The sequence below is a fragment of the Salmo trutta genome, unplaced genomic scaffold (genome assembly GCF_901001165.1).
Source record: "Salmo trutta unplaced genomic scaffold, fSalTru1.1, whole genome shotgun sequence".
NCBI lineage: Eukaryota > Metazoa > Chordata > Actinopteri > Salmoniformes > Salmonidae > Salmo > Salmo trutta.
The window spans coordinates 518238-536750 of NW_021823115.1; the positions used below are offsets into that span (position 1 = coordinate 518238).

General features: G+C 47.8%; 2 protein-coding genes across 11 annotated transcripts in view; both read right to left on the bottom strand.

Moving 5' to 3' along the window:
- Positions 1-1907: 1907 nt before the first annotated feature.
- LOC115189008 (uncharacterized) lies at positions 1908-3192 on the bottom strand. Its single transcript, XM_029747830.1, has 2 exons — positions 2259-3192; positions 1908-2218 (listed from the first exon to the last, which is right to left on the bottom strand). The coding sequence occupies exons 1-2, from the start codon at positions 2911-2913 to the stop codon at positions 2157-2159; spliced, it is 717 nt and encodes a 238-aa protein (XP_029603690.1). The 5' UTR covers positions 2914-3192; the 3' UTR covers positions 1908-2156.
- The window catches only part of LOC115189006 (centrosomal protein of 192 kDa), a 70926-nt gene continuing 54322 nt past the window's right edge, over positions 1910-18513 (bottom strand). For 9 of the 10 annotated variants that reach the window (XM_029747823.1, XM_029747826.1, XM_029747824.1 and 6 more), the window contains 12 exons: positions 18396-18505; positions 16067-16232; positions 12170-12351; positions 11854-11980; positions 9403-9508; positions 9008-9227; positions 8600-8772; positions 8155-8274; positions 6659-6774; positions 4635-4761; positions 4425-4483; positions 1910-3329 (listed from right to left, as the gene is read on the bottom strand). In XM_029747823.1, coding sequence (XP_029603683.1) covers positions 3197-3329; positions 4425-4483; positions 4635-4761; positions 6659-6774; positions 8155-8274; positions 8600-8772; positions 9008-9227; positions 9403-9508; positions 11854-11980; positions 12170-12351; positions 16067-16232; positions 18396-18505 — 1639 coding nt within the window. In that variant the 3' untranslated portion in view covers positions 1910-3196. The remainder of the gene's footprint in view (positions 3330-4424; positions 4484-4634; positions 4762-6658; positions 6775-8154; positions 8275-8599; positions 8773-9007; positions 9228-9402; positions 9509-11853; positions 11981-12169; positions 12352-16066; positions 16233-18395; positions 18506-18513) is intronic. The other variant, XM_029747827.1, reaches the window with a different exon arrangement.

An 18513-nucleotide genomic window follows, 5' to 3' on the forward strand; every position in this document is an offset into this window, starting at 1 on the left:
GGTGTGTCACAGCATCATCGGACTGAGCTTGTTGTCATTGCAGGCAATCTCAATGCTGTGCGTTACAGGGAAGACATCCTCCTCCCTCATGTGGTACCCTTCCTGCAGGCTCATTCTGACATGACCTTCCAGCATGACAATGCCACCAGCCATATTGCTCATTCTGTGCGTGATTTCCTGCAAGACAGGAATGTCAGTGTTCTGCCATGGCCAGCGAAGAGCCCGGATCTCAATCCCATTGAGCACGTCTGGGACCTGTTGGATCGGAGGGTGAGGGTTAGGGCCATTCCCCCCCAGAAATGTCTGGGAACTTGCAGGTGCCTTGGCGGAAGAGTGGGGTAACATCTCACAGCAAGAACTGGCAAATCTGGTGCAGTCCATGAGGAGGAGATGCACTGCAGTACTTAATGCAGCTGGTGGCCACACCAGATACTGACTGTTACTTTTGATTTTGACCCCCCTTTGTTCAGGGACACATTATTCAATTTCTGTGGAACTGGTTCAGTTTATGTCTCAGTTGTTGAATCTTATGTTCATACAAATATTTACACATGTCAAGTTTGCTGAAAATAAACACAGTTGACAGTGAGAGGACGTTTATAATACCTACTTACATTTTTGGAAGCTAATAGATTGCTTTTTAGTTCAAAGATGAGACAATCACTGTAATCAGAAGATACTATTATTTACATGTTAATAGTAACAGAATAAAACAGCAGAACAACTGCAGATTATATAATGCTGTAATTGAAAATTGTCCACCCAATGTGGGCTACTGGCCCTTTAAGATCCCACCCACCCAATGTGGGCTACTGGTCCTTTCAGATCTAGAACTGATGCCGTATCTCTGTGGTGTGATTCTCACCAAATACGTCGTCGTCTCACAATATTCAAACCCCACAATTAAATAAACAGTTTACGAAGCTCTCTTTGCCTGTAGATCACAAACTGCAAACATAATCTGAACCAAAAACTCCACACATTTTTTTGAATTTCTGTACATTCTTGACAACCGTTGATCAATATCAACACATTTTTATCTGCACATCTTCTCTCTATTGCGGCCCGCGGTCTCCCGGGCGAGGGGCCTCGGCCCGCGGTCTCCCGGGCGAGGGGCCTCGGCCCGCGGTCTCCCGGGCGAGGGGCCTCGGCCCGCGGTCTCCCGGGCGAGGGGCCTCGACCCGCGGTCTCCCGGGCGAGGGGCCTCGACCCGCGGTCTCCCGTGCTGCGGCAGTGTGTGGTGGGGAACCTGGGGAGCATGTGTTCACATTGTCCTACAAAGGGAACCTGACCGCAGAATTCAAGCAAACCAAACTCAGACCCCCTCTGGAGATGGTTCGAGTTGGGTTCACTACGGGGGCCTCGAGGCGTCCGAGTGGGGTTTACTACGGGGGCTCGAGGGGTCCGAGTGGGGTTCACTACGGGGCTTCGAGGGGTCGGATTTCCTGCGGAGTGTTCACACAGCACAACAAAAAAAAACAAGCGAACCACAATGATTTGACAAAGAGTCTGAAAGGGACCAACCACCCTTAGGAGCCCTTGACCCTAACTGGTCCTGTAAGGGGCTCTGGATCAGAGAGCCTTGACCCCAACTGGTCCTGTAAGGGGCTCTGGATCAGAGAGCCTTGACCCCAACTGGTCCTGTAAGGGGCTCTGGATCAGAGAGCCTTGACCCTAACTGGTCCTGTAAGGGGCTCTGGATCAGAGAGCCTTGACCCTAACTGGTCCTGTAAGGGGCTCTGGATCAGAGAGTCGGCTAACTGATGTAAATGTGGGATTCACTGCATTTTGTTTGACATTTCAGCTAAAACACAATGTCCCAGAATGCATTTTAAATAGAAATAAACATCATTCCCTGTTCAGTTATTTATTCAAATCTACATCGCAAAAAAACAAAAAGCGAGCAAAATGTTTGACAAATCTTTATTTTATCAAGTTCATTTAAAAATCACAATAACATAAAATATCCAACAATGTGCTTTTTTAAAGCGTGTGTCATTTATAAAACAAAACCAAAGTAGGGAACAATGAGTTAGTGGGAAACCTCCTCCTGGCCAAGCACTGAGGTCACTTTGAAAAGGTCATCAGTAGGTCAACTGACCCAAACCCCATATAAACCCTGTCACATGACTTCAGCCATGTACTGGACATCACATTCAGTCAAATGTTCCTAGTCTGCTGGCTCTATGCAGACCCCCAGAGGATAGGATATAGAGCTGTAGAGGATAGGTTATAGAGCTGTAGTCTGCTAGCTCTATGTAGACCCCCAGAGGAAAGGATATAGAGCTGTAGACCCCCAGAGGACAGGATATAGAGCTGTAGTCTGCTAGCTCTATGTAGACCCCCAGAGGATAGGACATAGAGCTGTAGACCCCCAGAGGACAGGATATAGAGCTGTAGAGGATAGGATATAGAGCTGTAGTCTGCTAGCTCTATGTAGACCCCCAGAGGATAGGATATAGAGCTGTAGACCCCCAAAGGACAGGATATAGAGCTGTAGTCTGCTAGCTCTATGTAGACCCCCAGAGGATAGGACATAGAGCTGTAGACCCCCAGAGGACAGGATATAGAGCTGTAGTCTGCTGGCTCTATGTAAACGCCCAGAGGATAGGATATAGAGCTGTAGTCTGCTAGCTCTATGTAGACCCCCAGAGGACAGGATATAGAGCTGTAGACTGCTAGCTCTATGTAGACGCCCAGAGGATAGGATATAGAGCTGTAGTCTGCTAGCTCTATGTAGACCCCCAGAGGATAGGATATAGAGCTGTAGACCCCCAGAGGATAGGATATAGAGCTGTAGTCTGCTAGCTCTATGTAGAGGAGTGGACCAATGAGACGTTGCCAGGAGTGGACCAATGAGACGTTGGGACGTTGCCAGGAGTGGACCAATGAGACCCAGGCTAGAGTTGGCATGATAGCACAAAGAGACCGGCACCCAGAGCCAGCCGTCCTCACTGACCCAGAGCCAGCCGTCCTCACTGACCCAGAGCCAGCCGTCCTCACTGACCCAGAGCCAGCCGTCCTCACTGACCCAGAGCCAGCAGTCCTCTCTGACCCCAGACCCCAGCAGTCCTCTCTGACCCAGACCCAGCAGTCCTCTCTGACCCAGACCCAGCAGTCCTCTCTGACCCAGACCCAGCCGTCCTCTCTGACCCAGACCCAGCCGTCCTCTCTGACCCAGAAGTCCTCAGGCCAGTCAGGCCAGGGCTTCACCAGTCAGCTGGATAGCGATGCTTCCACTGGTATCCGTCTGAACCAGCAGCTGGCTGGAGTGGTTGCCGGTGACAACCGGCTTGAACTGGACTGGCAGGTGGATGTAGCGTTGGGATCTGGAGGGCAGGGAGGAAACAGGAAGAGGGAAGGAGGAAACGGGAAGTGGGCAGGAGAGGAAAGGAGGAAAGAGGGCAGGAGGAAAGGGGAAGAGGGAGGGAGGGAAACGGGAAGAGGGCAGGGAGGAAACGGGAAGAGGGCAGGGAGGAGGAAACGGGAGAGGCAGGGAGAAACGGGAAGAGGGCAGGGAGGAAAAGGGAAGGAGGGCAGGGAGGAAACGGGAAGAGGGCAGGGAGGAACACGGGAAGAGGGCAGGGAGGAGGAACGGGAAGGGGGCAGGGAGGAACGGGAAGAGGGCAGGGAGGAAACGGGAAGAGGGCAGGGAGGAAACGGGAAGGAAGAGGGCAGGGAGGAAACGGGAAGAGGGCAGGGAGGAAACGGGAAAGAGGGCAGGGAGGAAACGGGAAGAAATCAAAACATGGACGAGAGGCAGACTGAGCTGTGATTGATGTAGAATAGAACAGTCAGATACAGGAAGCACAATCTCACATCGGGAAGAAGAAATACTGTGGTAAAAATGTAGTAACAACGTTAATTCCACATGGCGATGACGTGTGAATGACAACGCTATGCATCATGGGAGGAGGCAGGACATACAGTAAGGTGCCATTCGACACACCGCACCTACCCCCCCCCCAGCACCAACCCCCCCCAGCACCTACCCCCCCCCCCCCCAAGCACTCCCCCTCCCCTCCCCCCTGCCTCCTCCTTTACCCCCCACCAAGCACCTACCCCCCCCCCCCCAAGCACCTTCCCCCCCAGCACCGACCCCCCCCCCCCCCCCACCCCCCAGCCACGGACCCCCGCCCCCCCAGCACCGACCCCCGCCCCCCCAGCACCACCGCGGCCCGCTGTCCAGACGCTCTCAGGCCGACCCCTCTGTGAGCTTCCACAGCATTAGGAGCAGGAAGTCACACTCAGGTTACACATACAGCAAATCAATCACAGCCTTTCAGGACATCCTAGCCTGGTTCCAGATCTGGTCGTGCCGTCTTGGTCAACTTCTACGGTCATAGCATAGCTCTGTGGCCAGGCTAACCAGGACACTGATTACAGAAGAGGAACAGGACAGACAGGAAGCAGCGTTAACTCACCGTAGGGAATATCTGGAATGCTTGATGTGGAACGGTTCTTTAGGGGTTAGGAACATCAGCTGTAACACCAGACAAGCTCAACATCAAATCCATGCAATACAAAGCATTCTGGGTAGTTAATCACATCCATCACAGTTCATGCAATTATTCTGTCTCTCTGTGTGTGTGTGTGTGTGTGTGTGTGTGTGTGTGTGTGTGTGTGTTGCTCACCCCATGCGTTTCCAAGGAGTTGTTTCTCATGTTGACCTTCAGTGTGCTGGTCTCCCCCACCCTGGTAGGGGGGAATGAGTAGTGGTCCTGGGGGGCGTAGACCCCCCTACACAGAGCCTCCTCCTGACTGGATCACACAACATAATCCACACATTTAACATCTACCTGGACCTTCCCTCCTCCATGGGGCTCTGAGCTTCCTGAACATCTACCTGGACCTTCCTCCTCCTCCATGGGGCTCTGAGCTTCCTGAACATCTACCTGGACCTTCCTCCTCCATGGGGCTCTGAGCTTCCTGAACATCTACCTGGACCTTCCCTCCTCCATGGGGCTCTGATCTTCCTGACCATCTACCTGGACCTTCCCTCCTCCTCCATGGGGCTCTGAGCTTCCTGAACATCTACCTGGACCTTCCTCCTCATCTACCTGGACCTTCCCTCCTCCATGGGGCTCTGATCTTCCTGACCATCTACCTGGACCTTCCCTCCTCCTCCATGGGGCTCTGAGCTTCCTGAACATTTACCTGGACCTTCCTCCTCATCTACCTGGACCTTCCCTCCTCCATGGGGCTCTGAGCTTCCTGACCATCTACCTGGACCTTCCTCCTCATCTACCTGGACCTTCCCTCCTCCATGGGGCTCTGAGCTTCCTGAACATCTACCTGAACCTTCCTCCTCCATGGGGCTCTGAGCTTCCTGAACATCTACCTGGACCTTCCTCCTCCATGGGGCTCTGAGCTTCCTGAACCTTCCTCCTCCATGGGGCTCTGAGCTTCCTGAACATCTACCTGAACCTTCCTCCTCCATGGGGCTCTGAGCTTCCTGAACATCTACCTGGACCTTCCTCCTCCATGGGGCTCTGAGCTTCCTGAACGTCTACCTGGACCTTCCTCCTCCATGGGGCTCTGAGCTTCCTGATCATCTACCTGAACCTTCCTCCTCCATGGGGCTCTGAGCTTCCTGAACATCTACCTGGACCTTCCTCCTCCATGGGGCTCTGAACATCTACCTGGACCTTCCTCCTCCTCCATGGGGCTCTGAGCTTCCTGAACATCTACCTGGACCTTCCCTCCTCCACGGGGTTCTGAGCTTCCTGAACATCTACCTGAACCTTCCCTCCTCCATGGGGCTCTGAGCTTCCTGAACATCTACCTGGACCTTCCTCCTCCATGGGGCTCTGAGCTTCCTGAACATCTACCTGAACCTTCCTCCTCCATGGGGCTCTGAGCTTCCTGAACATCTACCTGGACCTTCCTTCTACCTGGACCTTCCTCCTCCATGGGGCTCTGAGCTTCCTGAACATCTACCTGGACCTTCCTCCTGAACATCTACCTGAACCTTCCTCCTCCATGGGGCTCTGAGCTTCCTGACCACTTATTCTTCAGAACAAATCAAGAGCTATATCTGAATGTTAACCAGATAGTCAGTCAGCTGGCTAACTAGCGGGCTAACTAGCTGGCTAACTAGCTGGCTAACTAGCGCTCCCTGTTTTGTGATTCATCCTCCACTGTGCTCTGGACTGTGGAGGATTGACCTTGTTTTTCTAGTCCTCACTGGTGAGACCTGACGTCCTCACTGGTGAGACCTGACGTCCTCACTGGTGAGACCTGACGGCCAGTCCTCACTGGTGAGACCTGACGGCCAGTCCTCACTGGTGAGACCTGACGGCCAGTCCTCACTGGTGAGACCTGACGGCCAGTCCTCACTGGTGAGACCTGACGGCCAGTCCTCACTGGTGAGACCTGACGGCCAGTCCTCACTGGTGAGACCTGACGGCCAGTCCTCACTGGTGAGACCTGACGGCCAGTCCTCACTGGTGAGACCTGACGGCCAGTCCTCACTGGTGAGACCTGACGGCCAGTCCTCACTGGTGAGACCTGACGGCCAGTCCTCACTAGTGAGACCTGACGGCCAGTCCTCACTAGTGAGACCTGACGGCCAGTCCTCACCCAGTCATCACTAGTGAGACCTGACGGCCAGTCCTTACCCAGTCATCACTAGTGAGACCTGACGGCCAGTCCTTACCCAGTCATGCCCCCATCAGCGACCGGGTCAGGTCTTCTCCTGGTCTTAAAGGCTTCAGTCTTCACCAGAGAACAGTCTGCTTCCTGAGGAGCCGCCGCTGGACCAACCTTCACACCCTGAAAAACACCATCATCATCATCGCCACCCTCCACACCACGCCACCGTTAAAGCAACAGGGTCATATTCATTAGGGGACACCATATCCAAAAGTTACGTTTTTCTACAGAAAATGTCTTCTTCGAAGACAAATCCAGTCCCTTCATGTTGGACTGAGTTTCCTGTTGTTTGGTGCCTAATAAAAACGACTTTAAACTTTCCCTTCATCCGTCTGCTAGTTGATGCTCGATCACATTGGGAAGACTTCTGTAAAGCAGGAAGTCACCCTGCAGTATGATGTCTGACAAGTCTACCTTTACAGACCGTCAACTGGCAGTATAATGGTGTCCTATAACAGTCTACCTTTACAGACCGTCAACTGGCAGTATAATGATGTCCTATAACAGTCTACCTTTACAGACAGTCTACCTTTACAGACAGTCTACCTTTACAGACAGTCTACCTTTACAGACAGTCTACCTTTACAGACAGTCTACCTTTACAGACAGGCTACTGGCAGTATAATGATGTCCTATAACAGTCTACAGACCGTCTCCAGGCAGTATAATGATGTCCTATAACAGTCTACAGACCGTCTCCTGGCAGTATACTGATGTCCTATAACAGTCTACCTTTACAGACAGTCTCCAGGTAGTATAATGATGTCCTATAACAGTCTACAGACCGTCTCCTGGCAGTATAATGATGTCCTATAACAGTCTACAGACCGTCTCCTGGCAGTATAATGATGTCCTATAACAGTCTACAGACTGTCTCCTGGCAGTATAATGATGTCCTATCACAGTCTACAGACCGCCTCCTGGCAGTATAATGATGTCCTATAACAGTCTCCTGGCAGTATAATGATGTCCTATAACAGTCTACCTTTACAGACAGTCTCCAGGTAGTATAATGATGTCCTATAACAGTCTACAGACCGTCTCCTGGCAGTATAATGATGTCCTATAACAGTCTACAGACTGTCTCCTGGCAGTATAATGATGTCCTATCACAGTCTACAGACCGCCTCCTGGCAGTATAATGATGTCCTATAACAGTCTCCTGGCAGTATAATGATGTCCTATAACAGTCTACAGACCGTCTCCTGGCAGTATAATGATGTCCTATAACAGTCTACAGACCGTCTCCTGGCAGTATAATGATGTCCTATAACAGTCTACAGACCGTCTCCTGGCAGTATAATGATGTCCTATAACAGTCTACAGACCGTCTCCTGGCAGTATAATGATGTCCTATAACAGTCTACAGACCGCCTCCTGGCAGTATAATGATGTCCTATAACAGTCTACAGACCGTCTCCTGGCAGTATAATGATGTCCTATAACAGTCTACAGACCGTCTCCAGGCAGTATAATGATGTCCTATAACAGTCTACTCACAGTGCCACAGAGCTGGAAGCGTATCCTGGTCTTGTGCTGAGGCTCAGCCACTGGGTGACACTCCAGGTCCCAGAACTGAGCATAGTCCCCTCGGTCCCTCGGCAGGAAGGTGATGGGCACCTGGAGGAGACAGGAGGACATCAACAGGAGGAGACAGGAGGACATCAACAGGAGGAGACGAGGGCACCGACAGGAGAGGACATCAACAGGAGGAGAGATGATGTTCTGGGGACCAGGGGTGTGACTGGGTAAAGCTGGGTGGTCAGTAACCCCCCTAATAAAGGTATGTTCTGGGGACCAGGGGTGTGACTGGGTAAAGCTGGGTGGTCAGTAACCCCCCTAATAAAGGTATGTTCTGGGGACCAGGGGTGTGACGGGGTAAAGCTGGGTGGTCAGTAACCCCCTAATAAAGCCATTGGTAGGGGGTAGAGATGGGGTAATTCACCTGCATCTTGTCGTTTGCTCCCAGGGTTCCCGAGACTCGGGGACATCTGAAGGCTGTGTAGGTGGCCCGGTACACATCCCCACTGCTGTCCACCCCCTTCACATAGGGAGGGGCGAAGGAAGACAGGTACCACCTCACCTGTTCTCCTCTATTCTCCACCTCCACAGAGGACTCTGATGAAGGAAGAGACGGCCTTGTAGATCAAAACACTGGAAACAGGAACATTCTTCAAGAACACACACAGCATTTTGTATTATCTAGAGTGGAAACGGGGCTATTGACTGGCAACTGCAAACTTCAGAGATTGTCGACGTGCCCCGGCGCCGGGATTGTCGACGTGCCCCGGCGCCGGGATTATCGATGTGTCCCAACGCTGAGTAACGCTGGGAGTCAGAGATTGTCTCCTACCTGAGGTGTCTCCTGAGGGCGTGGCAGGAAACACGATGGTGCGGTTACTGATCTCTACCGTGGCTGGAGCCGTCTTGGTCTGGGGGGGTTGGTCTGCTGGGGGCAGCATGGTGGTGGGCATGGGGCTAGCAGTCTGAGGAGGAAGGGGGGCCAGGCTCTGGTCTGATGGGGCGGTTGATACATCCAGAGCCAGGTCCTGACGAATCTGGATTTTGATGAACTGGACAGCAGGAGGAGAGAAAATAACATCAAGACATGGAGGGGGACCCCACCGCATCAAGACATTGAGGGGGGCCCCACCACATCAAGACATTGAGGGGGGCCCCACCACATCAAGACATTGAGGGGGGCCCCACCACATCAAGACATTGAGGGCCCCACCACATCATCACTACCTTCTGTTGATTGTCACACTGGACATAGATCTGGCCACTCCATGGAAACATGGAAGTCCTGGTTGCTAGGGACGGATTAGGACTGATGAGGATCTGGAGGTGGGACCTGGGAAAACAAAAAACTATGGTTTATCACCCCTGGTAATATAGTCACCCGGTAAAACCCCCCTAGTAATATAGTCACCGGTAAAACCCCCCCTAGTAATATAGTCACCGGTAAAACCCCCCCAATAGTAATATAGTCACCCGGTTAAAACCACCCCTAGTAATATAGTCACCCGGTTAAAACCCCCCCTAGTAATATAGTCACCGGTAAAACCCCCCTAGTAATATAGTCACCGGTTAAAACCCCCCCCTAGTAATATAGTCACCCGGTAAAACCCCCCTAGTAATATAGTCACCCCGGTAAAACCACCCCTAGTAATATAGTCACCGGTAAAAACCCCCCTAGTAATACAGTCACCCGGTGAAACCCCCCCTAGTAATACCGTCACCGGTGAAACCCCCCCTAGTAGAGTAACCGTCACCCGGTGAAAAACCCCTCCTAGTAATACAGTTCACCCGGTTGAAAACCCCCCCTTAGTATACCGTCACCCGGTTTGAAACCCCCCCCTAGTAATACAGTCACCCCGGTGAAACCCCCCCTAGTAATACAGTCACCCGGTGAAACCCCCCCTAGTAATACAGTCACCCGGTAAAACCCCCCTAGTAATACAGTCACCCGGTAAAACCCCCCTAGTAATACAGTCACCCGGTACAACCCCCTAGAAACCCGGTTTAAAACCCCCCTAGTAATACAGTCACCCCGGTAACACCCCCCTAGTAATACAGTTCACCCGGTAACACCCCCCCTAGTAATATAGTCACCCGGTACAACCCCCCTAGTAATATAGTCACCCGGTACAACCCCCCCTAGTATATAGTCACCCGGTACAACCCCCCTAGTAATATAGTCACCCGGTACAACCCCCCTAGTAATATAGTCACCCGGTACAACCCCCCCTAGTAATATAGTCACCCGGTACAACCCCCCTAATTAATATAGTCACCCGGTACAACCCCCCCTAGTAATATAGTCACCCGGTACAAACCCCCTAGTAATAATAGTCACCCGGTACAACCCCCCTAGTAATATAGTCACCCGGTTACAACCCCCCTAGTAATATAGTCACCCGGTACAACCCCCCTAGTAATACAGTCACCCGGTACAACCCCCCTAGTAATACAGTCACCCGGTAAACCCCCCTAGTAATACAGTCACCCGGTAAACCCCCCCGGTAATATAGTCACCCGGTAAACCCCCCCGTAATATAGTCACCCGGTAACCCCCCCTGGTAATATAGTCACCCGGTAAAAAAACCCCCCTAGTAATATAGTCACCCGGTAAAACCCCCCTAGTAATATAGTCACCCGGTACAACCCCCGTAGTTATATAGTCACCTGGTACAACCCCCCTAGTAATATAGTCACCCGGTACAACCCCCCTAGTAATATAGTCACCCGGTGAAACCCCCCTAGTAATACAGTCACCCGGTAAAACCCCCCTAGTAATATAGTCACCGGTTAAAACCCCCCTTAGTAATATAGTCACCCGGTTAACCCCCCTAGTAATATAGTCACCCAGTAAACCCCTCCTAGTAATATAGTCACCCCCCGGTTAAAACCCCCCTAGTAATATAGTCACCCGGTAAACCCCCCCTAGTAATATAGTCACCCGGTACAACCCCCCTAGTAATATAGTCACCCGGTAAAACCCCTAGTAATATAGTCACCCGGTTAAACCCCCCTAGTAATATAATCACCCGGTAAAACCCCCCTAGTAATATAGTTACCCGGTTAAACCTCCCCTAGTAATATAGTCACCCAGTACAACCCCCCTAGTAATATAGCCACCCGGTAAAACCCCCCTAGTAATATAGTCACCCAGTAAAACCCCCCTAGTAAAATAGTCACCCGGTAAAACCCCCCTAGTAATATAGTCACCCGGTAAAACACCTGGTAATATAGTCACCCGGTAAACCCCCCTAGTAATACAGTCACCCAGTAAAACCCCCTAGTAATATAGTCACCCGGTAACACCCCCCTAGTAATATAGTCACCCGGTACAACCCCCCTAGTAATATAGTCACCCGGTAAAACCCCCTAGTAATATAGTCACCCGGTACAACCCCCCTAGTAATATAGTCACCCGGTAAGTCATTAGGCCATGTTGAGGAGTACAGGTTACCGTCCAAGGCTTCCTACTGCGGTGAGACAGTGGGCTGGCCAGGACAACTCAAAGCTGTGTGTGTGTGTGTGTGTGTGTACATACTGTGGTTCTATGACTCCATGTTGTGGGGTAACAGTGAGGCAGTGGGCTGGCCAGGACAACTCAAAGCTGTGTGTGTGTGTGTGTGTGTGTGTGTGTGTGTGTGTGTGTGTGTGTGTGTGTGTGTGTGTGTGTATACATACTGTGGTTCTATGACTCCATGTTGAGGGGTAACAGTGAGACAGTGGGCTGGCCAGGACAACTCAAAGCTCATCTCTCTGGATGCTGAGTGGTTCTGGATCAGGACATGTCTGGTGTTGGAGGGTCCGTCTGGACAACACACATTATAAAACCAAAGGAAAAGGGTTTAATTATATTCTATTAAAAACTACTACAACAACAAAAAAAACGTTTTATGAACAGAAAATCTGGAACGGCAATGTTTTCTGTCCTGAGAGACCTTGCTCAGGCTGCAAAGAGCACAGAGTTAGCGACAAACAGTGACATGATAATACTGACTGATAATGGGAGAGGTGAGGACCAGCTGTCCAGGCTGGAGGCTCCAGGAGTCCCTGTGGTCCCCTGGGTCTGTCCCCGTCCGAGAGGCCTCTGTCCTGGGTAACGCTGGTCCTTGAGGACCCTTCACAGGCAGTACATCCAGAGAGACGTTGCTGATGTGACGGTCCGAGTTCTCAAAACCACTACAACACAACGTTATGTAACCATTAACACCATTACTGCAACGTTATTAACATTAACACCCCTACTACAACGTTATATAACCATTAACACCATACTGTTAGTATAACACCCTACTACAACGTTATATAACCATTAACACCATTACTACAACATTATATAACCATAACACACCTACTACAACGTTATATAACCACTAACACCCCTACTACAACGTTATATAACCACTAACACCCCCTACTACACGTTTATAACACTAACACCCCTACTACAACGTTATATAACCACTAACACCCCTACTACAACGTTATAACCATTAACACCCCTACTACAACGTTATATAACCATTAACACCCCTACTACAACGTTATATAACCACTAACACCCCTACTACAACGTTTATACACTAACACCCCTACTACAACGTTATAACCATTAACACCCCCACTACAACGTTATATAACCATTAACACCCCTACTACAACGTTATAACCATTAACACCCCCACTACAACGTTATATAACCATTAACACCCCTACTACAACGTTATATAACCATTAACACCATTACTACAACGTTATATAACCATTAACACCCCTACTACAACGTTATATAACCATTAACACCCCTACTACAACGTTATATAACCATTAACACCCCTACTACAACGTTAATATAACCACTAACACCCCCCTACTACAACGTTATATAACCACTAACACCCCTACTACAACGTTATATAACCACTAACACCCCCTACTACAACGTTATATAACCATTAACACCCCTACTACAACGTTATATAACCATTAACACCCCCACTACAACGTTATATAACCATTAACACCCCCACTACAACGTTATATAACCATTAACACCCCCACTACAACGTTATATAACCATTAACACCCCCACTACAACGTTATATAACCACTAACACCATACTGTTAGTATAACACCCCTACTACAACGTTATATATAACCATTAACACCCCTACTACAACTTTATATATAACCATTAACACCCCTACTACAACACTATATAACCATTAAAGGGATACTTTCGGATTTTGTCAATAAAGCCATTTACTGGGCCTTACAGCCTGATTTTAATATTTACAACATTTAGATTTGTCACTGGCCTTCAGACAACACCCCATAATGTCAAAGAGGATTGATGTTTAGACATTTTTACAAATTAATAAAAAATAAAAAAGCTGAAATGTCTCGAGTCAATAAGTATTCAACTCCTTTGTTATGGAAAGGAGCCTAAATCAGTTCAGGAGTACAAATGTGCTGAACAAGTCACATAATAAGTGAGACGGACTCAATGTGTTCAATAATAGAGTTTAACATGATTTATGAATGACTACCTCATCTCTGCAAACCACACATAAAACTATTTGTAAAGGTCCCTCAGTCGAGCAGTGAATTTCAAACACAGATTCAACCACAAAGACCAGGGAGGTTTTCCAATGTCTCGCAAAGAAGGGCACCTCTTGGTAGATGGGTAAACATTAAAAAAACAGACATTGAATATCCCCTTTGAGCATGGTGAAGTTATTAATTACACTTTGGATGGTGTTATCAATACACCCAGTCATTTCAAAGATATAGGCGTCCTTCCTAACTCAGTTGCCGGAGAGGAAGGAAACCTCTCAGGGATTTCACCAAGAGGCCAATGGTGACTTTAAAACAGTTAGAGTTTAATGGCTGTGATAGGGGAGAACTGAGGATGGATCAACAACATTGTAGTTACTCAACAATACTAACAAACATAAATAACTGTGAAAAGGAAGCCTGTACAGAATAACAAATATTCCAAAACATGCATCCTGTTTGCAACAAGGCACTAAAGTAAAATTGCAAAAAGAAATGTGGCAAAGCAATTAACTTTGTCCTGAATACAAAAAGTGTTGTTTGAGGCAAATTCAACACAACACTGAGTACCACTTCATATTTTTAAGCATCGTGGTGGCTGCATCATGTTATGGGTATGCTTGTCATAGTTAAGGACTGGGGAGTTTTTTGGGGGGATAAAAACAAACGGAATGGAGCTAAGCACAGACAAAATCCTAGAGGAAACTCTGGATCAGTCTGCTTTCCACCAGACACTGGGAGATGAATTCACCTTTCAGCAGGACAATAACCTAAAACACAAGACCAAATCTACACTGGAGTTACTTACCAAGAAGACAGTGAATGTTCCTGAGTGGCCAAGTTTACAGTTTTGACCTAATTCTGCTTAAAAATCTTATGACAAGACCTGAAAATGGTTGTCTAGCAATGATCAACAACCAATTTGACAGAACACGAAGAAGAAGAAGAACGGGGCAAATGTTGTACAATCCAGGTGTTGGAACGCTCTTAGATTTACCCAGAAACACTCACAGCAGTAATCGCTCTTAGATTTACCCAGAAACACTCACAGCAGTAATCGCTCTTAGATTTACCCAGAAACACTCACAGCAGTAATCACTCTTAGATTTACCCAGAAACACTCACAGCAGTAATCACTCTTAGATTTACCCAGAAACACTCCCAGCTGTAATCACAGCCAAAGGTGATTCTAACATGTATTGACTCAGGGGGGGTTCAACACTTATCTAATCAAGATAGTGTTTCATTTTTTATTAATTTTATACAAAATTTTGAATTTTTCTTCCACTTTTGACATTAGAGTATGTTGTGTAAATAGTTTTGAAGAGAACAAAATGTGTTAAAAAGTCCAGGGGTGTGAATACTTTCTCAAGGCCCAGTATCACCTTCCCCAGTCAGGTGAACTGGTGGATAACATGTTTATGAATCTCTGTCCAGTATGGAGCCAATGCTAACTAGCACTAGCGCAACGACCGGAAGCCTATGGATATCTGCTAGCATGCTACCATGCTACCCATAGACTTCCAGTCGTTGCGCAAGCGCTAGTTAGCAACTGCGCTAGGGCTAGTAAGCAAATTCCTTCAAAAACGCTCGTATGAAACATAAAAATGGTATCTGACTCTGGGGGAGTAAATAAAGGGCCTCATTGACAAAATCCCAAAGTTTCCCTTTATCATACCGTTAGTATACCTTAATTTAACAGAATTATCCCTTTATCATACCGTTAGTATACCTTAATTTAACAGAATTATCCCTTTATCATACCATTAGTATACCTTAATTAACAGAATTATCCCTTTATCATACCATTAGTATACCTTAACAGAATTATCCCTTTATCATACCGTTAGTATACCTTAAACAGAATGTGTTTGGAGGACCAGGATCAGATTTGGGGCCAGTTCCTCAGAAACAGATGAAGTGTAGTCCTGGACTAAAAAACCATTTCAATGTAGATTCTCCTTTCAGTAAATGTTCTAGTCTAAGACTCACGAGGCTCTATCCGTGTCTGGGGGAAACAGCCGCCATTGACTGTATCTACTCAGGGTGCCCAATTATTGGCAGAAAAAGATCAGAATTGGTCTGCCTGTGTAAACAGTGCCCGTATGTTCTAAGCAGAGAGAGAAACACTCTAGGAACCAAATAAGGTGTTACAGGATAACATTCATATGATTATATGCTAGTTAGTTAGCTGCTTGCTGTTTTGGGGGTTTTAGGTTGGGTTTCTGTAAAGCACTTTGAGATATCAGCTGATGTAAGAAGGGCTTTATAAATACATTTGATTTGATTATGTTTTTTCCTAATGAATGATAATTTCCCCTCCGTCAGTCCCAGTACCTGTCAGCCTCCGAACCTCTCCTGGTGACAGCTAAGGAGGGCTGGACATGGAGGTCACTCCTTCCAGAGTCCAAGGTCTCTGTGCTTCCCAGCACTGACAACACCACCTTACTCAGGTTACCATAGAACAGCTGGGCCTGGTTGGGGCTCTGGGGCAGGTCGTAGGCTGGAGACAACAGCATGGGAAATCATGAGATAAACAGTGGGGCAAGTACACACACACACACACTACACAATATATACACACACACACAATATACATATACACACACACACACAATATATACACACACACACACACACACACACAATATACATATACACACACACACACAATATACATATACACACACACACACAATATATACACACACACACACACACACACACACACACACTTGAAGTCAGAAGTTTACATACACCATAGCCAAATACAATTTAAACTCAGTTTTTCACAATTCCTGACATTAAATCCTAGTAAAAATTCCCTGTCTTAGGTCAGTTAGGATCACCACTTTATTTTAAGAGTGTGAAATGTCAGAATAATAGTAGAGAGAATGATTTATTTCAGCTTTTATTTCTTTCATCACATTCCCAGTGGGTCAGAAATTTACATACACTCAGTTAGTATTTAGTAGCATTGCCTTTAAATTGTTTAACTTGGGTCAAATGTTTCAGGTAGCCTTCCACAAGCTTCCCACAATAAGTTGGGTGAATTTTGGCCCATTCCTCCTGACAGAGCTGGTGTAACTGAGTCAGGTTTGTAGGCCTCCTTGCTCGCACACGATTTTTCAGTTCTGTCCACAAATGTTCTATAGGATTGAGGTCAGGGCTTTGTGATGGCCACTCCAATACCTAGACTTTGTTGTCCTTAAGCGATTTTGCCACAACTTTGGAAGTATGCTTGGGGTCATTGTCCATTTGGAAGACCCATTTGTGACAAAGCTTTAACTCCTGACTGCTGTCTTGAGATGTTGCTTCAATATATCCACATAATTTTCCTGCCTCATGATGCCATCTATTTTGTGAAGTGCACCAGTCCCTCCTGCAGCAAAGCACCCCCACAACATGATGCTGCCACCCCCCGTGCTTCACGGTTGGGATGGTGTTCTTCGGCTTGCAAGCCCCTCCCCTTTTTCCTCCAAACATAACGATGGTCATTATGGCCAAACTTGTTCTATTTTTGTTTCATCAGACCAGAGGACATTTCTTCAAAACGTACGATCTTTGTCCCCATGTGCAGTTGGAAACCGTAGTCTGGCTTTTTTATGGCAGTTTTGGAGCAGTGGCTTCTTCCTTGCTGAGTGGCCTTTCAGGTTATGTCGACGTAGGACTCATTTTACTGTGGATGTAGATACTTTTGTACCTGTTTCCTCTAGCATCTTCACAAGGTCCTTTGCTGTTGTTCTGGGATTGATTTTCACTTTTCGCACCAAAGTACGTTCATCTCTAGGAGAGAGAACGCGTCTCCTTCCTGAGCGGTATGACGGCTGCGGGGTCCCATGGTGTTTATACTTGCGTACTATTGTTTGTACAGATGAACTTGGTACCTTCAGGCTTTTGTAAATTGCTTCCAAGGATGAAACAGGCTTGTGGAGGTCTACAATTTTTTGGTCTGAGGTCTTGGCTAATTTCTTTAGATTTTCCCAGGATGTAAAGCAAAGAGGCACTGAGTTTGAAGGTAGGCCTTGAAATACATCCACAGGTACACCTCCAATTGACTCAAATGATGTTAATTAGCCTATCAGAAGCTTCTAAAGCCATGACATCATTTTCTGGAATTTTCCAAGCTGTTTAAAGGCACAGTCAACTTAGTGTATGTAAACTTCTGACTGGAATTGTGATACAGTGAATTATAAGTGAAATAATCTGTCTGTAAACAATTGTTGGAAAAATTACTTGTGTCATGCACAAAGTAGATGTCCTAACCGACTTGCCAAAACTATAGTTTGTTAACAAGAAATTTGTGGAGTGGTTGAAAAACGAGTTTTAATGACTCCAACCTAAGTGTATGTAAACTTCCGACTTCAACTGTGTGTGTGTGTGTGTGTGTGTGTGTGTGTGATTATGAACGGCCTAACAGCTGTAACGAGTTGCCCAGAGCCAGAAATCCTCACTGGTACCCTAGTGTATAGAACAGGGGTCTCAGACAGCTTGATCTACCAGTAGCTCACGGACCACCGACGAAAAGCTCGCCAAACAATCCTGACCGCAAAACATCACTAACAAATCTACCAAGTATCAGACACCGCAAGCTCCCAGCTACTATCTAACGAAGGCAACGTTGACATTATCCCACCCCTGTTCTAGAAAGACCCATGACCTTTACCCTCCAGGACCTGCTCCTCCCCCAGGAATCTCTCGTTGAAGTTGAGTCCTTTCAGCAGACTGTTCTCTGACAGGATCTTCCTGCCGGCCTCAGGATTCGACAGCAGCAACCTGGGGGA